Source organism: Protopterus annectens, chromosome 7.part1 (assembly GCF_019279795.1).
Source record: "Protopterus annectens isolate FY-2018-M chromosome 7.part1, PAN1.0, whole genome shotgun sequence".
In the NCBI taxonomy this organism is placed as follows: Eukaryota; Metazoa; Chordata; order Ceratodontiformes; family Protopteridae; genus Protopterus; species Protopterus annectens.
In genome coordinates, this window is record NC_056740.1 from 30,838,889 (window position 1) to 30,855,726 (window position 16,838).

General features: G+C 45.3%; 1 protein-coding gene across 1 annotated transcript in view; it reads right to left on the bottom strand.

Annotated features, from left to right (window-relative positions):
• The window catches only part of SEC61A1 (SEC61 translocon subunit alpha 1), a gene marked incomplete in the record, with an annotated part of 429,191 nt that overhangs the window by 85,643 nt on the left and 326,710 nt on the right, over positions 1–16,838 (bottom strand). The window contains 1 exon segment of the mRNA XM_044078537.1: positions 15,956–16,032. Within this exon segment, the coding sequence (XP_043934472.1) occupies positions 15,956–16,032 (77 nt within the window).

Here is a 16,838-nt window from a genome sequence, read left to right on the forward strand (position 1 = left end):
GATAGGCCTTTGTCCAGCATCTCAGTTAAGTATTGTAAAATCTGAGGAATGTTTGGGACAAGAGGGTCAAGGCTTTGAGCCTGGTTCCAGGCGCAGAATCTCTTCCATTTTTCTGAGTAAGATTTCCTGTTGCTAGGCCTCCTGGCCTCCAAAATGACATCCATAACAGCTTTAGAGAGAGGTGCTGCCTGTTTGACTAATGAATCTGCCATGCAGCCAGGTTTAGGGTTTTGAGCTGACCATGCAGGATTTGATTATTTTGTTGAGTCAGGTGGTGTGAAAATTGAGGCAAAATCCATGGTGGGCCTTGAGCTAAGTTCTTTAAGATTGGGTACCAGTGCTGGCGTGGCCAGTCTGGAGCAAATCAGGATCATCTGTGGTTTTTCTTGTCTGGCTTTTAGGAGTACCTTTGAAAGGAGAGGCAGTGGTGGGAAGGCATAAACTTTTAGGCTTTTCCAGCTGAACGAGAGAGCATCCACTTTTCATGCTTGTGTGTGACGAGTCCTTGTGCAGAACATTTGTAGTTGGCAATTCAGTGGGGAGGCAAAAAGATCCATGTCTGGGCATCCCCATTTTTTGCGTTACCATGCTGAAGATTTGTGGATTCGGTTTCCATTCGTGAGGGTCCATGATATTTCTGCTTAGATAGTCTGCCAGAGTATTTTTCTTTCCTGGCAGGAATTGTGCTTGCAAATGAACTTGACAAGTTAGAGCCGTGTTCCACAAGGTCATGGCTTGCCTGCATAGGGGGGTAAGAATGAGTGCCCCCTTACTTGTTTATGTACCACATTACTGTGGTGTTGTCTGTCTTTAATAAGAAATGTCCTGGATGCAGAAGGTCCTTGAAAGCTGTTAGGGCATTTTGAACAGCCAACATCTCTTTTTGATTAATGTGAAGATGCATTTGGTCTGTGGTCCACTTGCCCTGAATACATTTTCCTGCCATGTGTGCTCCCCAGGCGTAGTCCGAAGCATCTGTTGTTAGTGTCTGCCTGGCAGTGGGTAGAGTGAAAGGCTGACACTTGAAGTGACATGCCTGTGCCCACCATCAAAACTCCTGTTGTAGGCAGGGAATTATTGGTATTACTGCTTCTAAGCTGTGAGAGTGCTGAGTCCAAACACTTTTTAGGTACCATTGTAATTTCCTCATATGCAGTCTGGCATATGGAATTAGAAGTATGCAGGATGCCATGAATCCCAGGGCCTGCAGAAATTTTCTTGCAGGGAGATGGGACTTTTTTTGCCAGTAGTTGAAAATAGAGTCAGTTGTCCTTGTTTGTCTGGCGTGAGAAGAGCCATTTGGGCCGTTGTATTTAAGCTGGCACCCAGGAATATTATCTGTTGTGAGGGCACTAGTTTTGACTTCTTTTTGTTTACTGTGTACCCTAGAGAAATTAGCAACCTTTTTACAAACGCCAGATGCTTTAGAAGAATGTTGTCTCTGCTTGAATGAGGCAGTGGTCCAGGTATGGATATATTTGAATTCCTTTTTGTCTGCAAAATGCAATTACTGGTGCCAGGCACTTTGTAAAGACCCTGGGTGCAGTAGATAAGCCAAAGGGCAGTGCAGAGAATTGGTAGCACATTGCACCAGCTTTGAATCTGTGGTTTGTGTCTTTCGGCTTTTCCCGGTTAGGGGTCGCCACAGCGGAACTCCGGCCCGCTAATGATTGGCAGTACATTTTTACGTACTGGCTTGTTGGGCCTAACACACAACCTTCAACAAAGGAACACCTATTCACGCATGTTGCTACACTTAAGACGCTCTGAGAATCGAACGGGCAATGTCTGACTGAGCATCTGAGGTATCTTCTGCAATTTTGTCTGATAGGGGCATGCAGGTATGCCTCTGAGGTCCAGAGTAACAAGCCAAGCCTTCTTGCCCAGCATGGGAAGAAGCTGCTGTACTGTCAACATTTTGAATTTCGGAACATCCAGGTAATAGAGTTGAAAGGTCTAGTATGGGTCTCCAGGTTTTGTCCTTTCTGCGGACCAGGGAGTCTTGAGTAAAATCCTTGTCCTTGTTCCTGCTGTGGTACTTTTTGAATAGCTCTCATGTCCATGAGGGCTGATATTTGTTTTTGAGCCTCTGCCCATTGATTTTGTGGCAGGTTTGGCATTCCTTTTAGCCTTGGTAAAGTGTGAAAGTGGAACCTGTAACCTTGAGACAATATTCAGAACCCATTTGTCTTTGGTTATTGTTTGCCAATTTTGATAAAAAGTGCTAGTTTTCCCCTTAAGGGTGCTGCCAAAAGGGAAGTGCTTGGCGTACGAATGGGGAAGTCATTGGGACTGTTTCCTGTATGGTTGAAATTTGTCCTCACCTCCTTTTGGGGTTGAGGTACCCCACTGTCGTCTGTTAGTGCCTTGGGGTTGAGATCTGCCTCTTGGGCATCTGTATCTGCCTCTCTGTGGCCTGTCTGACACTGGAAAGGACCACATCTTTGTAGGCCAATTTCTGCTAAATCGAGGTGGCTGTACCTGTAAGAAATCGACTGTTTGCATAGATTTAGCTTTATCCTCCATTTTCTTTAACACCTCTTCTGCCTTAACACCAGTGTATCATGCTGTAAAGGAGCATCCAATAATTTTGCCTGACATGATCAGGTGCACTCTGTTCTTTTAACCAAGCATTTCTTCGAATCACAGAACCTGTAACTGCGGCTGTACAAGAGGCCTCTAAAGAATCAAAACCACATTGCAGAGTATGTTTTCCCACCTGTTCAACTGCATGCAATAAATCCTGCATTTCTTTATAGTCAGGAGCTTCTGAGCTTGTAAGCATTTTCTGTTTTAACTGAGCCATTCAATATTGTTGGTACTTAAGCATGTGAAACTGGCAATTTAAAGCCCTTATTGCTAAAGTTGCAGAAGTGTAAACCTTCTTCCCCCATCTATCCAATGCTCTAGAATCTCTGTCAGAGGGGACTGGATTTTTTGCAATGGAAGCCTTAACCCCTTTGGGACCCTGGGAAATGGTTTCTGGGTCAGCAGAAGGGTTTTTATAAAGAAACGTGTGAGAGTCAGGGACTCTCTAGTACTTATCTGGTTTGGCTGGTGCAGGGGGCAAAGAATCAGGAGATAAGCTGGATTCAGAGAACACATCATCCACAATGTCTAACACAGGCGGAATAGCAAGGGGCCTGTGCTGAGGCAATAAAAGGAAGTCCCTGAGCCTTTTCTTGGATTCTGAATAATCCTGACTTTCCCAATGGAAATGCTCCCTCATGGTATGTAAAGTTTCCCCAAAAGAGTAATCCTCAGGAGAAGAGGCTGAAGGGATAGATTCTTCAGCATCAGAGTCCTCATGGGGGGGGGGGGGGGGGGAATCCCTGGTCTGAAGAGGAATCAGAGGAAAAGGAAACCTGATCAGAGGAATCATAGTCTGTATCCTGCCTAGGCCTTTTCTCAGGAGGGAGATGGGAACCCCTGATTAGAGTAATGAGATCTTCTGCCATTTTGAGCATCTGTTTCTTAGGCATGGAGGACTGTCCAGGAGAATGCTGTACTTGCTTCTTTGTCTTTAATGGTGCTTTTGTCTTGGCTGTTGCTTTAATGGTACGTTGTGAAGATCTGAAAACACCCTCAGAAGCAGACGCCTGCTCAGCGGCTCCGGACCCATCTAAGGGATTAGTTTCTGTAGGTCCAATACCTCGAGTTTCCAGAGGCCTAGTTGTCTCCACGTGGGAGTCGGTGGCGGCCTGTGGCTCTGAGGTAGCGGGTGTCAGGGGCTGCGAAAGTGCCTCACTGAGAACCAGCTACTGGCCTAGAAGAGGCTTAGTCGTCTGTTTTGGACCTCGGATACCTGTCTTTATCCTTGTCCTTGCGTTTTTTATGAATTGCGGTAGTCAGTTGTTCCGACGGCATTGTATAATTGAACCTTCGGCCAAAGTAGTGCAAAGCAAAATCAAAACGTCGTTTTGTAGTGCGTTTGTTAAAAATGGCACAAAACTGACAACTAGTGACGTCGTGATCAGAGCCTAGGCATGGAATACAGTAAGAGTGGAAGTCCTTATGAGGTATTTGCTTCCCACAAGAAATACAATTATTAACTTTTTCTGACATCGGTCTGAGGCAAGAAAAAAAAAAAGTTTCCCCAACGGGGTACTTAGCTTTATTGAAGACTTCGGATCTCAAATTCGACTTCGAAAATCTCAGGAGTCTGCCGACTGGCACTTGCCAACTGCTTTTGCTTCAGGCACTGCGCGGCAAGAAAGACTGAGGAAAATGGCATCGGATGCATCTTATATACCCCTGGCGCACTGATGTCAGGGAAGAAGCGACAGCAACCGACACCGGACCAAGACTCTGAAACTCTGGCCGACTGCGGGACCACCTGACGGCAGGATAACCCAAGTGTAATGACTGCAGTAGTGTAACACGATGAACATCTGAAATGTGAGCCTGCTCAGAAGCTCCGGAATTTCCTGCAGGCTTCCCTTATGGAGATGTGGAGGAAGGCATCTTTTAGGTCTAGGGGTTACGAACCAGGTATTATTTGTCAGCACATGCAGCAGTTGCTGCAAAGTTAGCATTTTGAATTTGGGGGCCACCAGGGAGGTGTTCAGAATGGATAGATCCAGGATGGGGTTCCAAGTGCCCTCTTTTCTGGGAACAAAGAATAGTCTGGAATAAAAGCCTTTGCCTGTTTGATCTGAGGGGACAGGTTCTACTGCCCTTAGTGATATAATAGTTTGGACTCGTTTCAATGCCTCTGCCCACTGATTTGGAGGCAAGTCTGGGTACCCTCTTGGAATTGGGAGTTTGTTGAAAGAGAATTTGTATCCCTAAGAAATGATCTTTAAGACCCATTGGTCCTTTATAACAGAGAGCCAATTTTCTTTGCAGAGGGAGAGCCTTCCTCCTAGCTTTTGGTGAGTGACAGGTATGCAGAGGGGGGAGAGGGAGCCATTGAGAGTTTCTGCCATAGAGGGATGGCTTAGAACTCCCTGCCTTTGGGGCGGAAGTGGTCCACTGTTTGGTTCTCTGCTGTCCCTGAGATAGGGGCCTGGGAGGCTGTCCCTGCGGGCCTTACTTTGCCCCTGTCTGCTAGGTGCAGGAAAGGACCAATGCTTAGAGGGAAAATTCCTGCTGAACCTCTGAGGTTGTACCTGAAAGAAATCTTTTACTGTTTGCATAGATTTTGCTTTGTCTTCCATCTTTTTAAGCACCTCTTCTGCTTGGTCCTTATCCACGGATGCATCAGTTAATTTAGACTTGACATGATCAGGGAGAGGTTGTTCCTTCTACCATGCATGTTTACTAATAACAGATCCTGACACTGCTGCCCTGCTTGAGGCTTCTAGGGCATCATATCCACAGTGTAATGAGTGCTTGGCCACTTGACAAGTAGAGTGCAGTAAATCTGCTAACTCTTTCAAATTGGCACGGTCAGGAAAGGTTGAAATCTTTTGCTTTAACAGTTCTAAAGTGTGTTGCTGATATTTTAACATACGGAACTGACAGATGAGTGCTCCGATAGCCAAGGTTGTATAGGTGTATACTTTTTTACCCCATCTGTCCTGAGTTCTGGAATCCTGGTCAAAAGGAATAGGATTCTTAGCAGAAGCAGCCTTAGTTCCTTTAGGTCCCTGTGTAATGACCTCTGGGTCTGCAGCAGGATTTCTGTATGATATTTGTGAGAATCAGGTAACCTGTAACACTTGTAAGGTTTACTGGGAGCAGGAGGGTAGGGCATCAGGGGCTAAGTTGGATTCATGGAAAACATCATCTACCACCTCTAAGATGGGGGGATGGCCAAAGGTCTGTGCCGGGGCAGGTCTAGAATCTTAGTCTTTTCTTAGACTGAGGGAAGTCCTGAGATTCCCAGTGAAAGTGTTCCCTGAGGGTGTGAAAGGTTTCCCCAAAGGAAAGGTCTTCTGGTGGGGAGGCAGAAGGACTGGATCCCTCTGCAATCTGAATCCTCATAAGTAGTCAGAGGTTGTTCCTCTTCAAAATCTGAATAATCAGATTCCTCAGAATCCTGTTCTGTCAGTACTTCACGAGAAGGGTGCCTTTTCCTTTTAGAAGTTGTGGTCTGACTGCCCCTGATAAGGGAGATAAGATCCTCCACCATTTTAAGCATTTGGGCTTGGGGAGGTGGAGCAGGAGTAATTTGGAGATTTTCTAGGAGTGGCCTGGCTTCTAGGCCAAAGAGTATCCATCGGTCTGTGAGAAATGGTAGTTGGATGAGAAAATGTTTTGTCTAGATTCGGTAGTGCGAAAGGCCTCCTTGGAAGCCGGTGCCTGCGTCGTGGCTCCAGACCAAACCGAGCCAGAGACGAACATAGGCTTGGAAGATGAAGATTCCTGCGGCATACCGGACTCTAAAAGGGTCTCTGTAGAGACCTGCATAGATATCATATCGGGCATCTGGGGCTGCAAAACTGCCTCACTGAATTTCAGAGAGCTGACGACCTGCTTAGCGGTAGTTGTCGGCAGGCTTAGCCTTGTGTGGTCTGTCGCTATCTTTATCTCTACGTTTTTTCTGAATGTCCACGGATTGTTGGCGGACGGACACCATTTTGGAATGTGAAGATGGAATACGAAAGTACCAGTCTACAAGAAGAGCTCTACAACAAATGGTTCTCGCGTTAAAAAGGGCACAGCAACGAGGGACGTCGTGGTCTGGGCCTATGTTTTCTGGTAGAGACCGACTAGCACACTTGCGAACTGCTTCCGCTACGGGCTCCACGGCAAGAAAGACTGGTGTAATGGTGTTGGCTGCCTTCCTTTATAGCACGGACGACCTGACGTCAGACAGCAAGAGACAGCAACCGACGCAGAAAAACATGGACTTTGGTATTCAGGCTGGCCGAGGCCTACCACACAGGGATAACCCACAGGTGATGACTGCAAGTGAAAATTACATGCACCTTGACCACTCTGAATGGGGTCTTCCTGACAAGATTTAGGCTCCCGAGATCCAGGATTGGCCAGAGGTCTTTTTTCTCTTTGGAACCAAAATGAATCTAACAGACTTTTCAACACTATTTGGTCTGGTGGCACCTCTTGGATGGCTGTTTTTGTTCCTATGAAAATAAGTACGCCTCTTTAGGCTGCTATTAGCTGCTAAAATTAGAATGTCTGAAAGTGGCTTAGACTGATGGAGCAAAGAGTAGGAAAACGGTATGGTTTAGCCTCTGGATACAAATTTATGACCCACTCAGCTGGATGTAGAGGTAAGCAGCTCCCCTGACTGCCTCCAGAGGGGGGTCAGGCAAGCCTTCAGCAAAATTTGCCCCCAAATCCTACAGTTGGACTGCCACAACTTGAAGGACAGTGTCCATTAAATGGGCTGCCTATGCCATGCCCCTCCACCCTTAGGAGCTGGAGTAAAAGGGCTGCTGCTGGGTATTTGATCCCCTTCCAATTCCTGTCAAATAATCTTGAAGTGGTCTCTGCTTTGAGACCTATGTAGATAGCATCTTACCCTCCTGTGCATACCTCTTTGCTGTAGCCCGAATAGAGCAGAACCATCATAGGAGGAGTTAGCGAAGGACACCTGAACTGTCCACAAAGTCTCAGAGTGACACCTCATGACAATGCTTGTGCCTGCTGCCTTAACTGCCCTAAGTGCTTGACTGCACTATGAAATAGCCACATGAAGAAGTTAGTAATGTTAATTATGTTACCCACTGTAGCCTTCAACTGCTATCTCAACTCTGATGTGGGTAGCATTTACAAGGAGCCTAAAGCTTGTTCGGCTAAATCTCTTTGGAAGAGACATAGTAATAACAACAACAACAATTATTATTATTGTGCAACATATATGAATACCAATTTGTCAACTAGGAAGGTCCACTGGACATGCAATCTCTTTTCAGGGGAGAAATGCCTGGTTAAGTGACGTGTTGAAAGTCACACAGCTGAGAAACAAGGAATGAGAGAATCAATCCCTGTACTGCAGGAGGCAGACCTCATGGCTTTAACCCTTTGCACCAAATGCCAAGGCTACTTCAGGTCCCTCATGGCAATGATACTGAGGAGTATGCATGCTTCCCAATTATGTCCATCACTCTAGTCTACTTGCAGGTAGACAGACAGTGGCTGCATCATCTGATAGCTTTTACTTTGTGGCTGCTGTTATGATTGCTGTACTCCAAGGAGTCTTTGTACTCTGTAATCTACCCTTAAGGGAACTCAGGATTTTATCAGGTTTCCTTGGTACAGTTTCTGAAGAATCTGACTTCTGCCAAACCCTCCTGGCAGTCAAATCTATAAGATGGTTGGCAAGAGGGATCACCCTGGTGATAAGAGAATGCAGGACAGTAAACACAGAGTTGGTCAAGATCCACTTTGCCTCATGAATTAGAGGACCTCACCAAAGGCACTCTTCTTGCAGGGACTGGAGGGAGTCCTCTTGTTTATATAAGTTGGCATTCAATGTTAAAGACTCTGTAGGGAGATCCATGCGTCTCCTCTTGCATGTCCTTTTCCTACAAATATCTGGGAGGTGTGGTGGTTGATCTGAATCCCCAGAGAACTTTGAATGATGTTGTAATGGTTCCTTGAGGCTTTCAATTTTGTGCTGCCTTTGGGACATGTGAATGGGCTAGATACACTGATTGCTACATGCAAGATGGAGCCTAAATCAATGGAGGCTCTGCAAGTACCCTCAGAGTGGCAATCATCCTCCATTATTTTGAATGCTGACTCAGTCTGTAACAGAGGTTCAACTTGGAGTGCAGCCATCTTGGGTGAAGTGGAAGTAAATGGCACAGAGGAAGGCAACCCAGACACTAATGAGCTGAAGGCCTTCAAAGAGGAGACTGGTGCCAATGTATCAAAAATAGAGGAATCTAATACAAAGAACTGCACCAAGCAATTTGGCAATAAAGGTGATACCAAAAAGACTTGTCAACTGAATCTCACTGCAGACTGCTCCATGCAAAGTCTGTATCAAGTGACTAGTATGGGAAGGTGCCGGCACTGAGTTAAGAGTATCACTTTGTGGCGGACATGCAGGATCAGAATGATGTCTGCTTCAAACCACTGGTGCTGAAAACAGTGACCACAGAAGGTGCAAGTATTGGTGATGATGGGACAACCCAATTCATTCTTGATACTGGGAGGAAGGGATGACCCTCATCTCAATGTGCGCCTTCAGAAAAGGCCTTTATGGTGCGCCCTGATGCTCCTAAGTACCTGACAGACCAAAGGAAGAGGTGGAGGGAGGCCTTGACATGAAGCTAGATAGTTCCTTCTCCAAAAAATGTCTGCCAGCAACTGGTCTTATACCTGGTATAAAGTACAGTTTTGTACCTACCATAAATGTAGATGTCTGATAGGTATGCATCTGCAGTCATAACATATGGGTTGTCCTGCCTCAGGCAGCCCTGCGGTCGGCCGGATTCCAAAGTCTGGGTCTGGCTTCGGCTGATGTCGCACTTTCCCCGACGTCAGAGCTTCTGGGGTATAAAGGCATCAGCCAACGCCATTTTCCTCAGTGTTTCTTGCCCCAGATGCCAGGTGCCCTCTAGGAAGGCTAAATTTGGATAAATGTTGAAAATTCCAAACAGTAGCAAACAAAATATATATACATATATACATACAAATACACCATAATAGATTCCCCCAGCTAGCTGAAAGAGGGGTAAGCACCCTAGGAATACCACAGAGGGGAAGGAGGGTGGGTAATCCTGACTGCAGATGCATACCTATCGGACATCTACATTTATGGTAGGTACAAAACTGTACTATGTCCTTCAAGGATGCATCTGCAGTCATAACATATGGGTAGAATACCATAGCCAAACTGGGGGAGGAGGTACTAAGATAATGATGGTGTAGTTAAGATCCCCTGTAAAACTGCAATTGCAAAACCTGCTCGGGATCTGGAGTATAAAGGCAGATTGTAATGCTTGGCAAATGCATGCACGGAGCTCCAAGTAGCAGCTTCTAAAATGTCCTTGGTAGCCACCCCTCGTAGGAAAGCTGTAGTGGTGGCCGTGGCTCTTGTGGAGTGAGGCCTGATATTTTCAGGAGTTGTCTTTGCATGAAAAGAGTAGCAGAATCGAATGCAATTTCCTATCCATTTTGAAATTGTCTGTTTGGATATTGCTTTTCCTTGCACTCCAGTTGCATATGCTACAAAAAGTTGGTCAGTTTTTCTGCTGGTTTTAGTTCTGTCCAGATAGTAGCGTAGTTGTCTGTGTACATCCAGGGTGTGCAATAGTTTTTCCCCCCTGTTCTGTGGGTTAGGGAAGAACGTAGGCAAATGAATAGCTTGGTTTAAGGATACCCTGGATACCACCTTTGGCATAAAAGTAGGATTGGTTCTCAGAGACACTCTATCCTGGTGAAAAATAAGGAAAGGCTGCACTGCCATTAGTGCCTGTAACTCGGATACTCTTCTTGCTGAAGTGATTGCTAGAAGGAAAGCAGTTTTCCAAGATAAGAACTTAAGTCTGCTGATGCTGCTGGTTTAAAAGGGGGTAGTGTTAATTTTTTTGAGATCCCATGTAGGCAGAGGAGGTTTCCTTGAAGGTTTTACATTTTTGATCCCTCTTAAAAATTGTCTGAGGAGAGGGTGAGAGAAGATAGGCGGATCCATGTTGTACTCTGCTGAAATTGCTGAAGCATGAATCTTAATGGAAGAATAGGACAGGCCATTGTGGAACAGTTCTGCTAAGTATTCTAGGATGTGTGCCAGGTTTGCCAGTGTGACATTTGTACCCTTTGATGCACTCCAAATGAGGAATCTTTTCCATTTTGCTGAGTATGTTTTTCTTGTGGAGGGTCTGCGAGCCTCCAGGATAATGTCCTTGACCCTCTGAGATAAAACAGTTTGGTTTTGTTTTAAACAATTTTCCAGGCAGTTAGCTGCAGTGTTTTCAAGTTTGGATGCAGGATCTTGTAGTTGTTCTGCGTTAGAAGTAAAGGCCATAGGGGTAGAGGCCATGGTTTCGTCAGAGACATGCTTCTCAGTAGCGGATACCAATGCTGCCTTGGCCAGTCTGGAGCTATCAGAATCACCTTTGGCTGTTCCTCCCTGATCTTCAGTAGAACTTTGTACATCAATGGGAGAGGTGGAAAAGCATACACTGTTAGGGCCTTCCAGCTGAAAGAGAGGGAGTCCACCCTCCAGGCTTGTGGGTGGTATACTCGAGCAGAATTTGCTCAGTTGGTGGTTGAGTGGGGAGGCGAACAGGTCTATCTCTGGCATTCCCCATTTGTTTGTTATGGATTTGAAGATGTGTGGATGCAGCATCCATTCGTGAGCATCCGTGGTAGTTCTGCTTAAGCTGTCTGCTAGTGAATTCTCTTTTCCTGGTACGAATTTGGCCTGCAGTTGGATGTTGAGATTCAGGCCTAGGTTCCACAGCTCCATTGCCATTCGGCATAGAGGGTAGGAATGCGTGCCTCCCTGTTTGTTTATGTACCACATGACTGTGGTATTGTCTGTCCTTATCAGCAGATGTCCTTGCTGGAGGAATGATGTGAATGCCTCGATTGCATGCTTCACTTGCAGCATCTCCTTTAGGTTTATGTGCAAATTCAGCTGGTCTTGAGACCATAGGCCTTGGATACACTTGTCTTCCATGTGTGCTCCCCATCCTAGGTCTGAGGCGTCCGTGGTGATGGTCTGCCTTGGTTGTGGTTTGTTGAAAGGCAACCTTCTGTTGGTCTGGCAGGCCTGAGCCCACCACAGGAATTCCTTTTTCAGGCATGGAATGATTGGTATCATGGTTTCTAGACTGTGTCTGTGTTGAGACCAAACATTCCTTAGGAACCATTGTAATTTCCTCGTATGCAGCCTGGCATGCGGGATCAAGATTATGCAGGATGCCATGTAACCCAGGGCCTGCAGGACTTTCCTTGCAGTAAGCTGAGTTTGTCTTGTCAAAGCCATGAAGTAGACTGGGAGTTGCTCTTGTTTTTCTTCTGTGAGAAAAGCCATCTGAGTTATTGTGTCCAGATCCGCACCCAAAAATGTTATCCTTTGGGATGGCACTAGTCTTGACTTCTGGATGTTGACTGTGTATCCCAAGGCTTGTAACAGGTGTATGACATAGGCCAAATCCTTTATTAGTTTTGTCTTGTTGTCCGCTTGTATTAGGCAGTCGTCCAGGTATGGGTAGATTTGAATTCCCTGAAGCCTGCAATGTGCAATTACTGATGCCAGGCATTTCGTGAATACTCTGGGTGCAGTAGATAAGCCAAAGGGCAATGCTGAGAATTGATAATGCTCTGATCCTGCAAGAAATCTGAGGTGTCTTCTGCAATCTGGTCGTATAGGGACGTGCAGGTATGCCTCCTTGAGATCTAGAGTCACCAGCCAAGACTCCTTGCCCAACATGGGAAGAAGTTGCTGTAGGGTCAGCATTTTGAATTTTGGCACAATGAGATATGTGTTTAGTGCGGACAAGTCGAGAATAGGCCTCCATTGGGTTTCTTTTCTTGGTACAAGGAATAGTCTGGAGTAAAATCCTTGGCCTTGTTCCATAGGTGGTACCCTTTTCTATTGCTTTCATCTGAAGTAAACTGTTGATTTGCCTTAGAGCCTCTGTCTTCTGGTTTGGTGGAAGGTTTGGCATTCCGCTCTTTTTTGGTAAAGTGTGGAAGTGAAACCTGTATCCTTTGTCTATTGTTCGCAATGTCCATTTGTCTTTTGTAATGCAATGCCAATTTTTCGAGAATAAAGCCAACTTTCCGCCCAAGGGTGCTTCCACTTGTTCCCTGGTAGGTGGAATCAGAGCCAAGTCATTGTGTCTGTGTGGAAGTGGTTGTTAGTTGTAGCTGTGGCAGTACTCCTGTGGCTGGCAGGTTGCCACTGACGACCCTTGTAGGCACCCTTTGACTGACCTCTGCCTCTTGGGCGTCTGTTCCCGCCCCTCTGTGTTCTGGAGGTGTCTGGAAAGGACCAATTCTTTGAAGGCCAGTTTCTGCTGAACCTCGGAGGTTGGACCTGCAGAAAATCCTTTACTGTTTGCACAGATTTTGCTTTTTCTTCCACTTTCTTTAGAATCTCCTGTGCAGGGGAGCCAAATAAACTTTGTTTCTCCATTGGAGCATCTAGGAGTTTAGCCTTGACATGGTCTGGCAAGGATTGCTCTTTTAGCCAGGCATGCCTGCGAATTACTGCTCCAGTCATAGCTGATCTAAATGTAGCCTCCAGTGCATCATAGCCACATTTTAAGAAATGGTTACTGACCTGCTGAGAGTTGTGTACCAAATCCTGAAGGGACTTACGGTCTAAAGGTTCAGGAGAAGAAAGCTTTTTATTCAGCTGATCTAACAAATATTCCTGGTACTGTATCATATGGAATTGACAGTTTAAAGCCTTGGCAGAAAGAGTAGCAGATGTGTAAACCTTTTTTCCCCATCTCTCTAATGCTCTTGACTCCCTTTCTGAGGGTAGGGGGTTTTTGGCAGTGGCAGCTGCAACACCTTTTGGGCCCTGAGAAATAGTTTCTGGGTCTGCAGCATGGGCTTTATACAAATGAAAGTGAGAATCCGGGACCCTGTAATATCTGTCAGGTTTGGCCGGGGGAAGAGAATCAGGGGCAGAACTGACATCATTATATGCATCAACTACTGTTAGCACAGGTGGTATGGCTAAAGGCCTATGCTGTGGCAAGTGTAAAAAGGTCCTAAGTCTTTTTCTAGAATCAGAGAAATCCTGACCCTGCCATTGAAAGTGTTCCCTCATTGAGTGTAAAGTCTCCACAAAGGAAAATTCTTCTGGAGGGGAGGCAGAAGGAATAGAGTCTTCTGCATCTGAATCCTCATATGGTGAGTATGGCCCCTCCTGATGGTCTGATAAATCAGATCCATCCGAGGAGTAATCAGAGGAGAGAGGCTCAGGGGGTTCAGTCCTAGGCCTTTTGTCAGGAGGAGGTTGCGAGGCCCTGTCTGGGTGAGGTTGGGAACCCCTAATCAGAGATATAAGGTCCTCAGCAAGACTGAGAATCTGAGAACTTGAGGAAGATCTCTGAGAGGAAGACTTTGCAGGTAAAGCCTTTGAAATTTTAGCTGCTTTAGCCCTGGAGAAGGCCTTAATAGACATAGAAGCAGGGGGCCTAGCTGCCCCACGTGCAGGAGTAGAAATGTCCAAAGGGATGGTGTGGGACAATTCTTGTGCGCTTGCTTCTTCGGTAAGGATTTCTGTAGCCGACTCAGCCGGGGCCTCTCTGGCCTCGGTTGTCGGAGGAATGATTTCGGCAGAAGAACCGAGGACTCTGTTTCAGCCGAAACAGAGACACTCGCGGTAGGCCTAACCGTGGTTTCAGCAGAAACCGCGGGCTGAAAGTGTCTGTCCTTTTTCTTGCGTTTTTTGGCTAAATGAGTAGTCGGAGTCTCCGACGGCATTTTATATGCAAAAGCGGATCCAAAAAACTCTTCTGCAAACTCCGACCGACGTCTAAGAGTCTGTCGGTTGAAGGAGGCACAGGCTAAACAAGCTGATACGTCGTGGTCTGGGCCTAAGCAAGGAAGGCAGTAAGAATGGAAATCCTTATGAGGTATTTGTTTCCCACAAGTTAAACAATTTACTTTGTCTGACATCGGCTGAGGCAAGAAAGAGTCCCCAACGGGGTACTTAGCTTTTTTAGAAGTCTTCGGTAGCTGAAATCTCTGGATCTGACTGACCGGCACTTGCGAACAGCTTCTGCTTCGGGCACCGCGCGGCAAGAAAGACAGAGGAAAATGGCGTCGGCTGATGCCTTTATACCCCAGAAGCTCTGACGTCGGGGAAAGTGCGACATCAGCCGAAGCCAGACCCAGACTTTGGAATCCGGCCGACCGCAGGGCTGCCTGAGGCAGGACAACCCATATGTTATGACTGCAGATGCATCCTTGAAGGACATCTATCACTTCCAATGAAGGTGGAACCAAGAAAGAATGCCACCAGATTTTCTCTTTCTGGAGTCAGAATCTTTTTCCCTGTTTTCCTTTGGTTTACCTTTCTTTTTCTTGGGTCTGTCTGTAGAAATGTCAGGAGGAAAAGCCCTTTCAGAATCAAACTAGTCTAACAATGAGGCCCAAAGGTCTTACAGATGGGCACAATCTATGGAGGGAAGCTCTGACCCAAGGCACAGCACAAAGATGTCATGGGTATCCTGCGGCAGGAGCTTCTGGCTGTACTTGCCACACATCCTAACGTTAGTGTCATTTTTTTCTATGACAAAAACCACATAGCAAACAGTAAAGCTGAAAAAGATAAAAAATCACAAGCTACAGGACATACAAGGTTTAAACCAACAAAGATAATTATTTGCTTTTGTTTCAACAGCAAGAAGAAACAGGAGAGACAGGTTAGGTGTCCTGCAGAAACGTTATGAAGGAGATGGGGAAACTTGCTATACATACAAGGAAAGGCTAAAGTATATACTAATGTAATCAGAGGGTCCAAACTAGTTCTAAAGGAAAAATATCCAAAAAGTAGAGTTAAGCAATGGGAAGAACAACATAAGGAGCACTTAACTTGAAGGTTCTGATGATCTACCTCTATGTCACTGGCAGCTTATGAGATAGGAGGTCAGTTAGTGAACCGGGGGGTAAGAAAAAAAAAAAAGTCTTGGGAGCTTGAGTCAAGAAGCACTAGCAAAGGCCAGAATGGGTATGGCAAGCGTCTCAGTACCCCATCTATTCAGACAGACTGAATGAAATAGGATCCAACTTTTTTTTTTCAATGAAATGGAAACACTACTAATAATGGATTTCCATTAGCTATTTTCAACCACTACTCAAGTCTGAAGCATAACATGGAAAATAATTTCATGGCACTTTGGAACTTTTCATCCACCTGAGTTACACCTTCTGTATGTTAATGCAACAAACAGCAGAAGAAAACTACCAAATTCAACCTTAAACGTGAACTAGGAATCCCTCTGCATTTGTTGGGAACCAATGCTTTAAAAACTACTTAATAATCAAAATTAAGAACACACAAACATTTCAGAAACTGGGTCCTAAAATACAATTAGCTATGACACTGGAATTTGCAACTTACCTGTTGAGTTCATGAACCATGGATGTATCTCGGTGACCTCGCATAACCATCTGCTGTTCTTTAAGCTGCTTTGCAACCTTGACAAATAAGAAAGTATCTTAGTGCATACATGTTCCACAACCATATTACTAAGCATGTTGTCTTAAGTAAACAAAGAATGCACTACACTACATATTACGCTCTGCAAAAATCTCTTAAAAAAATCCCTTATGTGTTGAGATGGGACATTTTCTTACGTTTTCCTATTTTTCGTGAATGAGAAATTTAAATGTAATTTAAGACTCAAAAATAAAAGTATTAATGTATGTACATTGCATCTACATCATAAAAAAAACAGTTCCCCTTCACAATCTCGAATTACTGAATGCTCGAAATTCAGCAACTCAAAACTGTAAAGTCGAACCAACAAAAATCCCGAAACCCACAAGCATGAAAACAAAAAACCCCGAACATACAGAACACAAACCACAGAACATGCACACCATACAACCCACATCACAGAAACTACAAGCCCTACACTACATGCATGCAGGGGGGCAAGCCCCCCTGCTCCCCCCTACTTATATATTCTAACTCCGAGATTGCACTAATACCAAAATAAAAAATACCACACAGACATTTTAAACTGCCTCGCTCACACACACAAATAGACACATCCAACACACACTAATACTCCCACCTACCTACCCTAACCCACATGCACAACATGCAAAACAAACACTTGCCTTCACTTCCGTAACACATCCCGACTCACACACTTCCCATCCCGTAGCTGACATGCATAAGCGTGAATTTGAGAAATTTGAATTTGCGCTTATGCAGATTCGCACTTATGGCTTTTTGACTTTACAGTCACGAGTTACTGAATTTCGAGCATACTGAA